This window comes from Chelonia mydas, chromosome 13 (assembly GCF_015237465.2).
Source record: "Chelonia mydas isolate rCheMyd1 chromosome 13, rCheMyd1.pri.v2, whole genome shotgun sequence".
NCBI lineage: Eukaryota > Metazoa > Chordata > Testudines > Cheloniidae > Chelonia > Chelonia mydas.
The window spans coordinates 32705347-32715925 of record NC_051253.2 but is presented as its reverse complement, the minus strand read 5'-3'; the positions used below and the strand labels follow the sequence as shown (position 1 = coordinate 32715925).

The 10579-nt window shown below is 41.9% G+C and overlaps 1 protein-coding gene across 1 annotated transcript; it reads right to left on the bottom strand.

The window, feature by feature from the left end:
- Positions 1-2210: 2210 nt before the first annotated feature.
- On the bottom strand, positions 2211-4041 carry LOC119567951 (olfactory receptor 5V1-like). The gene has a single exon (XM_037915906.2). The coding sequence runs from the start codon at positions 4036-4038 to the stop codon at positions 3097-3099; it is 942 nt and encodes a 313-aa protein (XP_037771834.1). The 5' UTR covers positions 4039-4041; the 3' UTR covers positions 2211-3096.
- Between the last annotated feature and the right edge of the window lie 6538 nt (positions 4042-10579).

Below are 10579 nucleotides of genomic sequence, written 5' to 3'. Positions count from 1 at the left end.
TAAATAATGCTACTCAGAATAAAATAACTCTTTAAAACCTTAATTGTTCTTGCAATCTGGAGAAACTCTGTGAATACACATAACATAATGTTTACCCATAAAGCCACCTTGGATTTTAAAGGGACCTATGGGAGTTAGAAGCCCAATTCTGAGAGATTTTCCATGGCAATTGGGCATCTAATTCCCTTTGGTTTCTTTGAACATCTCAGACATAAAGAATCATGAATTTCTGAATGTCTTCTCAAAGAAAATGGCATGGTTAATAATGAGTATGACTGAATGTTTAACTGGTACCATTCTTTTTATTAATTAGCTGGTTAGTGACTGTATATACTTGAATTCTCATAACTAGTCTACAGATAGACACTCCTATCCAGTCTAAGGGTATATAGTGATGAACAAACTAATATAGAGGAACAGGTCAGACTCCTCCAGAAGTCATCAACGCTCCACCTATTGGCTTCACAGAGGTCCTAGGCCTGGAGCCGGAGCCATGGTTTTGACATGTGTCCACTAGAAAATGGGCCAAAGCTACCAAATTGCCATCCCTTTTTACCAGCATTTAGACAGGAGCAAAATCACCTGGATTCATATCAGTGAAAAGCCCAGCTGACTGTTCTGAGCCCCTTGCAACATCCAGGGAATTTGGGATTTAAATAACTGATGTATAAACGCAACACAAGAATTCCTCGATGGACTCTAAACTGTGTCTTCACTAATATATCCCACTGGTGATGGAGGGTTTGCAGTTAGGACCTTTGGGTATTAATTTACAGCAACATAGATTGTGTCATGTCCTCTGAAATATTGCTAGTAAGTTGCAATGATTTTTCAATACTATGGGCCAAATTGTTCCCTGGTGTAACTCCTCTCATTTCACTGTGACTACACCAGGGTGTATCTGAACCAGGGGTTTATCACTGAGCTACTGGGCCAGGTTCTGATAATGGATACACGACTGGAGTAAGGGGAAATCGTTTGTAATTACACAAGTGTAACTGAAATGAGAATCTGGGCCATTGTACAAAAAGTTCTCCTGCATCTCAAACTAATGTCTGATTAAAATACTATTATCAAAAGGAGAACACAGAAGCATTGCTACCCGTTATGCTTCCATTGTAACCAATCTGAGATGCCCATGGTCAAGAGGCACAGTTACTACGCAGACTGTAAAAACACACACACACAGCTGGGGAGCTTTAATAGTATTTATTTGCCTAAAGATGCAGATAGGAATGAGTGAAATTTTCAAAAGCAGCAGGGGTCGAGATACAAAATATGGACTTTGGCTCTTAACTACTGTAGGTGCCTAAATCACAGAATCAGGCTCAAGAGGGTTCTCTAAACCTCCACTCAACTGCTCCCAAACACTGTAGGCACCTAAACTCAACCAGCATCCTACTGTTTGCAGTCAAATTCCCGAGGGTGCCTAGGTTTCTGTCTCTGGGCATGCACACGGCAGCCTCAGACCAGACATCTGGACACATACATCCCAGAGTTCCCCCACCTAACTCACCCAAGGGGTCCCAGTTGGTAGGTGAGCTCATGCAAAAAGTTGGGGTGGAAGTAGGGACTCCCTTGTCACTTTTAGCCCAGTGGTTAGGGTACTCAGCTGGGATGTCAGCAATCCCTGTTCAAGTTCCTCCTCTGTTGGAGGGAGAAGAAGGGGGATTTGAACAAGGCTCTGCTACTTCTCAGGTGAGTCCCTCACCACTAGTCAATGGGATATTGCAGTGTGTGGGGTGCCCTCTATCACTCTGGTTGAAGCTGTTCTATGCTGGATAACTAATATTCCTAACTTCAGATATAACAATGACACATACGTAATAATTAGATAATCAGAATCAGTAAGTAATAACCTTTCCAATGATATCTCACAAGACCCATATTGCCTAAAACATGTCTTAGTTATGCCAAATTCATATTATAACAATATCTCCATGAAGAATATGGGGTGTAGTGTCACACACCCCATATGGCCCTGCATCAGGGGACAGCAGGAGGGTGGGTTGGGTGGTCAGGAGAACAATGGGCATCTAACCAGTTACAAGGAGAGCTGGAGAATGACCATATTTTTTGATAAAAAAACAGGGCCCAAAAATTTGGAGGAAGAACGAAAATACCAGGGAGACTCAGTGCGATTTTATTCTTTAATTCATTTTTTTTGGTCAAATTTTGGTGGTAAATATTTTTATGTGTATAGCATATTTCTGTCTGGGATGAGGGAAGATTGTGTGACAATATCTAGGCTGAAATTAGCAAAGTTGCCTAGTGATTTTCAGTGCTCATTTCCTATTCATAGTAATTCATCCCTTTCTTTTTATTTGCGTTGGGGAGGGAAATCGGGTCTCATGAGCTATGAAAATTTTGGCCATACATCTTATGTTTGCATTTCATATATCTGTATTGATATCCATATTTATATCACTATTGATATAGATATTTTAATGTTGCCTTGACCCTGCAAAGATGTATGAACAGGCGGGAAATTTCACATGGCAGGACATGGAGACTCCCAACCCTCCCCAGACTTTCATTTTTTGTTTACCCAGCTACAGATCTGCATAGAATACTGCCCAATCAAAGTTCTCCACTCACTGTGGAGGCAATATTTTTCACCTACTGTTCAGAGGCATAAATGAAAATGGAGAGTCCTAAAAAGTGGAGAATGACTTTCATTGGCTTCAGTGGGAGTGGAAGAGACCCAGAACCACCCAAAAGATGGTAAGCTCCTTGCAGAATTTGGACATAGTGTTCATGTATGGATGAATGAGCCAGAGTGCTTTACTGAAAAGTGAGTTTGGAAAAAAAGCCCAATTTTTATAAAGAATATTTCTTACAGTATGAAGTTTATATAAAGAAATGTCTACTAAATGTATGAAAGATGAATGCTCAAAAAGTAGCAGAGTAACAGGAAGAGAAAGAAAGAAAGAAAGAAAGAAAGAAAGAAAGAAAGAAAGAAAGAAAGAAAGAAAGAAAGAAAGAAAGAAAGAAAGGGGTAACCCTGCTATCAAGGACTTAAGTAAAAAACTATATCACCTCATTTCTATTTACTATATGCTAAAATTGATACTTTTACATTCTATGCCTGTTTCACTAAGATACTAGTTTAAGAATAGCTTTTCTTAGGGACTCTTTGACCTCCTTGTTTCTCAGGCTATAGATGACAGGGTTGATCATAGGAGTCAGGACTGTGTAGAAGACAGAGAATATTTTTTGTAGGACCTTGGGAGTGTTGGCTGTTGGAATTACATAGACAGTTAATACGGTCACATACAAAACTGCAAGCACAATGAGGTGAGAGGAACAGGTGGAAAATGCCTTTTGCCTCCCGATGCTGGAAGGGATTCTCAGGATGGTGGTGATGATACAAATGTAGGATGTCAGAGTCAGAAGAAAGGGCACAAATGTCCCTATGACAGCGATAATAAATGTCAACAGTTCCAGAGTCTGGGTGTCAACACAGGACAGCTTTATCATGGGTGAAAAATCGCAAAAGAAATGGTCAATTTCTTTGGAATCACAGAACGTTAATTGGAAGAAGAAAATATTTACTATGGTGCAAAGCAGTAAGCTACTTATCCAGGCCCCTGCCACAAGCTGCCAACAAACCCTGCCATTCATCAGAGCAGCATAACGGAGTGGATTGCATATCGCTAAATACCGATCATAAGACATTGCCGTGAGCAGCAGATTTTCTGTATTTGACAGGATACCAAAGAAATATAATTGCACAATGCAGCCCTTAACAGAAATGGTTCTGTCCCCAGTCAGGAAACTGGCCAGCAGCCTGGGCAGGATGGTGGAGGTGTAGCAGATCTCCAGGCAGGACAAGTTCCCCAGTAAAAAGTACATGGGGATGTGAAGTTGCTGATCAGCCACAACTAGTGCAACGAAGAGGATGTTTCCGGAGACAGTCACAATGTAGATCACTAGAAACACGAGGAAGAGAAGGGTCTGCAGTTCAGGGACATTCCCAAATCCTAAGAGGATGAATTCCACAATGGGCGTTTGATTTCTTACTTCTGCTTTCTCCATAATATGTATCTAGAAACAGAAAACCATTAAATATTGATTGAGTGCACGCAGTCAGGTTGTGCTGTCGGTTACACTGGCAGAAACCTGGAGCAGGTAACCTCGTGCCACTGCATCTCTCCACTGGAAAGTGAAGTTGTCAAAAAACAGAGGGAAGACTCCTATCCTTAAGAGGTTCAGCTTCCAATATAGCTGAAATAAGAGCATGGAACCCTACTGAATTATGGAAATGTCCCATCTAACTCCCTTGGCTCTCTTCAACTTTAAATACTTTTAGGCTGGGATTTTGAAATATCTTTATCATATCAGTGTCACATCAAGAAATCTAGAAGACATAACAAAAGATCAATAGATTGGAAATGAAAGATATTTAGAGTTCAACCATGGGTACATCTCCCCAGCAGCTGGGAGGTGTAATTTCCACCTTGGGTAGATGTACATGCACAAGCTTTGATCAAGCTAGCAGGATAAAACAAGCAGTGAGAACATGGCAGCACATGCAGCCCTTTGGGATGGCTACCTGTGTACGTAGCTGGGATCTCAGATGGGATTAGGCTCGGGCAGCTAGTCTGTGCTGCCAAGGCTACGCTGCTATTTTCAGCTCAATAGCTCAATCAAAGATTGTGTGTGTAGGTTCTACCAGAGCAGGGAATTACACTGCCTAGATGCAGTATAGACAGTCCCCATAAGACAGATACTGAAACACTAAGGAGGCTGTGGTTTGTATGAAGGTCTATCCAGCTGTCCTCTATCCCAGCAGATTCAAATTTTAATTTGCACCAGTTGATAGATGCAGCTGAGAAACGGACAACGACACAAACAAACCCTAAACACAGACTGCGGGCCGTTTCCTGGTCTCAGTTACACCAGGGTAAATTGCATCAGCTTCATGTGGATTTACACAAGTGCAACTGAGATCGGAATCCAACCTCGTATAAAGAAACATAAGTGAGGTAAAAATGAAAACTCATTAAGAGAGAAATAAGAGAGTCATTTTTATCCAGAAGGGAGAATGTGCCTGGAGAAAAATGAAAAATGGGAGAAAAAAGGAAGAGATACATAGACAGAATGAGACAAAAATACAGAGAGAGAAAGAGAGAGATTGTTTCTTTCTCCAAATTTTATGAACAATAAAATACAGATCTGTTTAAAGAGAAGTAGCAGATCCTTGCTGTTAAAGAAAAGGTATCAGAGCCAATAAGTCTGAAATCTCTTCTTTGCTTTTCCTCTACACGCTTCTTGATATACCCTGCCATCTGATCTCTTCATCCACTGAGTTCTGATGCACCCATATGAACTATGCCTACACCAGGAGTGGCGATGGTACATTGACACTAGTGCAACATAAATGTCTGACAGAAAAATGGAAATCCAGAAAAACACACACACACAGAGAAGACAGACAATTTTTTTTGTTTCATAATTTTACGAGCAATAAAATGTACACACAAGGAGTCAATAAATTAGATAAAGTCATGGAGGATAGGTCCATCAAGGACTGTTCGTCAGGATGGGCAGGGATGGTGTCCCTAGCCTTTGTTTGCCAGAAGCTGGGAATGGGTGACAGGGAATGGGTCACTTGATGATTACCTGTTCTGTTCATTCCCTCTGGGACACCTGGGACTGGCCACTGTCGGAAGACAGGATACTGGGCTAGATGGACCTTTGCTCTGACCCAGTATGGCCGTTCTTATGTTTTTACTTTCTAAATCTGAGAGCCATTCATTTTTCTTTCCTGGACATGTTTTGCTTTAACCCTTCTACTTTTATTTACATTCCCCCTGGATTGAACAAGCAATCCTATTCTTTCTGACACACTAGATGCCTGAGCAGGTATTTTTCTTTTCTAAATCAGGTACCTGAGCAGGTATTTTTCTTTTCTAAATTATTTCATTTTAACTGTGCTGCTTTATCTGTCACATGGATAGTCTATTGCCAGCTGCCCCCTAACCATAACCCTTCCTTCAGATTTTCTGAGATAAGTTTATAGTCTTTGCACTACATTTTCCAATATCTTCTACTCTTGATAGTCTTCAATTATCTCAGCAAACTGAGCTTTGGGTTACTACTTGGATGTCTGGATCCTACAGTGCTCCTTGGTGTATTTTGTTGTTATTCCCTGTCACAGAAATTGTGGTCTCCCCCGGTTGGTAATTTCGCCTTCATGTGAGATGATGTAATCTTCCTTGATAGTTCTGCTAGTGGGAATTTGAAATTATTGCATAGAGAAAAGATAAAGTGTTCCCTCTAAGCTGCGTGGCTGTGCAACTGAGCAGGAGTGAATCAAGTGACGTGCACTGATTAGCAGAGCCGCCCAGGGTGGCGTGTGTTCAGGTACCCTTCCCCCCACTGCTCTGCAGCCACATTGCTCCTGCTCTCTGCCTTGGGGCCCCTTGCAAGCGGCTCCCGGGACCCTGCTGCTTGCTGTGCAGAGCACAGGGGGCAGGAGGGGCGCTGATGTCAGGGTGTCCCCTCCCCCACTCCCCCCTGCCGACGTACCCCATCTCCGCAGAGCAGGAGCGGGGGACAGGGCTCAGGAGCAGAGAGCTTCTGAAAGCTGCTTCAGTCTCAGCTTTCTGGTGGGAGTGCCTTAAAAAGACAAAGCACGGTCTCTCCTACGTGTCCCCAGCAGCTGGCACACTCACACTCTGTCTCTGTGTCTCTCTCTCACTCAGACACACACACTGTCTCTAAGCTTTTGTGAGCTACAGCTCACTTCAAGCTTATGCTCAAATAAATTGGTTAGTCTATAAGGTGCCACAAGTCCTCCTTTTCTTTTTGCAGATACAGACTAACACGTCTGCTACTCTGAACACTGTCTCTGTGTCTCTCACACACACACATACATTCTGTCTCTGACACACGCACTGTCTCTCTCTCTCTCTCTCACACACACACACACACACACACAGTCTTTGTGTCTCTCACACATACACACACTGTCTCTTTCACACTCACCTCCCAACACATACTTGTGTTGTTGTTGTTACTTCCTGCAATGCACATGTATTCTCTGAAATTTCATTCTTTCCAAGTGCTGTTATTGCAGTTTTTGACTGGTCTGTGCATTACATAATTTTATTTCTCTCTTATGCTTAAATTTAATTCTTTGACTAGTTAGTATTAAAATGCCTAACCTGTCCTGGATGGAGTAATTATCCCTATGGTAACTTTTCAAAAATATATATTATAGCTACGTTTTTTTTGTTTTTACTGGTGTCACACATCACCTCTATATTGGTGCGCATAACAAAATTCACTCTGCACATGGATAGAAAAAAATAAAGGGAACATTGATGTGAAGGAATATGCTGTGTCTGTGGGATGGGAAAGGTGGAGATGGATTGCTCTACTGTAAAACATGAATATAGTCTGTGACAGTTTATTTTGAGAGTGGGCAGGGGAGACATGGATCCTAGCCCATGTCAGACGTGAAGAAAATATCTGTTGCCTTTGCCCTGTAAGGGGCCTGGCACAAAACCCCTTGTACTCAATGACTGAGAGTCTTTCCCCTAACTACAAAGGACTTTGGATCTGGCTCATGATTATAATATGAGATGCGCGATGTTGGCGCATGTGAGCCATAGTGAGATAAAGAATGGCTTGGCCCCTATTTTGTATCTACTAACAGGATGACAACTCATACAGTAGGCGTCTGGTCGGTGATGGGAGGTTGACTCGTGGGGAAGTATTGATCTGATGACGTGAACAAACCAGTCCAACAGATACCATTCTTTCTTTAATTATATTGCAACCAATACAATGTTGTTTAGTGTTGCTGAATTGTATAGTAAATGGCTTCACTCACTTTGGTTTATTATAAAATATAGTCAAGAGACTAAATAACCAGTAATAACATGGTACAGGAAAAAGGGAATGGGTGACAGGGGATGGATCACTTGATGATTACCTCTTCCGTTCGTTCCCTCTGAAGCACCTGGCATTGGCCACTGTCAGAAGACAGGATACTAGGCTAAATGGACCTTTGGTCTGACCCAGTCTGGCCGTTCTCATGTTCTCAATCTGAGAGCCATCCATTACTCTTTCTTAGGCATGTTTTGCCATTACCCATTTTTGATGGCTTCCCCACGGGGTGCTACTTGGAACTGTGGTTCCACTGAGCCCACCCAGTCGGGCTCCCTCTGACACTGTGCTGCTGTGGCAATTTGCAGACCCGCTCCCAGTCCTACACTTCCTCCAGCATTTACACAGTTAGGGACACACCCAGCTCATTTTCATGCAGGCTCGCTGACCAGCCACTGCATGAATCAACAATAGAGAAGCCACAAAAGCTCCAGCCTAGGACCACAGAGCTGTACCACCCTGGCCTGGTCAAAACACCGACCAGTCGGAATTTGTTACCCCGTTTGCCTCTCCCTCAATGTGGAGAGGAATATGCATACTTGTGCTAACCAACCTGAGATTTTTCCCAAGATAGTTCACTTAAAGGCACACTGGTTTATGTTAAACGACAAACAAGTTTAACTACAAAACACAGATTTTGAGTGACAATAAGGGATAGGAAACAGATCAAAGCAGATTACCAGCATACAAACAAAAACACAAACTAAGCATAACACAGCGGTTAGATTGACTATGAATGAGCAGTTGCTCACCCTGACTGATGATACCGGCGGTCTTGCAGATTCTCAAGGCACAGGCTGCATTTGCTTTGCAGTTAGGGTTTCTCAGGTCTCATACACAGGCTAAAATCCCTTTAGCCTGCTTCAAGCACTTCCCCAGTTCAGAGTTTGTTCCTTAGGTCTTTCCAGGAGTCCTCTTGTGTGGGGAGTGAAGAAGAACCGTTGATATCGCTCCCTGCCTTTTATAGCCTTAGCATAGGGCGGGAACCCTTTCTTTCAAAACTTGGTGCCTGGACCAGTGTGTGAAAAAATAAAGACACCCCAAGATGGAGTCCAGAGTCATGTGGTCTGGTCACCTGCCCTTGTAGAATCATAGCAACCATTACTTACAGGCTCTCTGGAGTGTTCTCAGGAAGGCTCACCAGATGGGGGATAAGCTTCTCCTAAGGCCTATTGTTTTCCCTAATGGCTCATTACCCTGAATAGGCCCTTCCCAACCAGATATGTAGACTGAAAGCATCTTGCCTAGTGGGAGTTACCAAGGTGTAACTACATTTGAAATACAGATACATAGTCCATATTCATAACTTCAGATACAAAAATGATACATGCATAGAAATAGAATAATCATATTAATCAAATCACAACGTTTCCAATGACACCTTACGTGACCCATCTTGCACAAAATGCTTCATAATTATGCTATAATCATAACATAATAATATCGCTATGAAGAATATAGTGTGCAGTGTCACCCCATCAAACTTCATTTACTTTCCCCCTGGATTGAACATGCAGTCACACTGTTTCTGACATGGTGGATGCCTGAGTAGGCATTTCTCTTTTCTAAATCAAATTAGTTCATTTTAACTGTGCTGATTTACCTTTCACACTGATAATCTATTGCACCTTAACCCTAACCCTTTCTTCAGATTTCCTGAGATAAGTTTACAGTTTTTGCACTACATTTTCCAGTCTTATCTACTATTGATATTGTTACATTATCTCAGTAAACTGAGCTTTGGGTTCCTATCTGGGTGTCTGGGTCCTACAGCTCTTCTTGGTGTAGTTTGTTGATGTTCCCTTTCACAGAAATTGTGGTCTCTCCTGGTTGGTAATTTCTCCTTCATATGAGATGATGTAATCTCCCTTGATAGTTCTGCTGGTGGGAATTTGAAATTATTGTATAGAGGAAAGTTAATATTTATTTTCAGAAAGGAAAAACAACAGTACAAGGACAGTCTTATTACTAAATTCAAAGGGGAAGTTATGGAAAACAACTGATACCACAGGGAAAATAACAGCGATAGGAGAACTGTTGAACCAAAAGACAAAGCAACAGAAAAAAGGGAATGTCTCATTTCAAAGGAAATTAATGCAGACAGAACTTCTGATCTCAATGGAAATCTCTGTTCTTCTGATGTATTAGATGAGTAGATCTGCTAGAATAATAGCAAAAAAGGAACCAATGTCAATTCTATTTTATAGTAACAAGAAAATGAAATGCTCCCAAGTTAAAAAATTCTTGGATAAAGCTCCCAGGTCAGTCTGATCTCTGGACCTAGAACTCCAAATGCAGGCCTAGAAGACCCTAAACCTGCCACATGAAAAAAGTTCAAATCTCCTTGTTGACATTGGCTGTGATTTTTTTAGAAATTTAATGGAGTTAGGCACCCAACTGCCTTTGAATATCAAAGGGAGTTCAGCAGCTAACCTTTCTATGCTCCTTTGAAAATCCCCACTTAGATGCTTGATGACCTAATTTTCACTCATCCTTCTGGTCTTTGCTGAAAGAGTGAGGGGTTCCTTCTCCCACAGTGTGAGGGAATATGCTGTGTATGTGGGATGGGAAAGGTGGAGATGGATTGCTGTATTGTAAAACGTGAATGTAATCTGCGAGTGTTTATTTTGAGAGCGGGCAGGGGAGACAAGGATCCTTGCCCATATCAAATGTGGAGAAA

What these genes read in the sequence shown, in the direction of transcription:
- LOC119567951 (XM_037915906.2), bottom strand. Translation starts at nt 4,038, where the DNA reads ATGGAGAAAGCAGAAGTAAGAAATCAAACGCCCATTGTGGAATTCATC.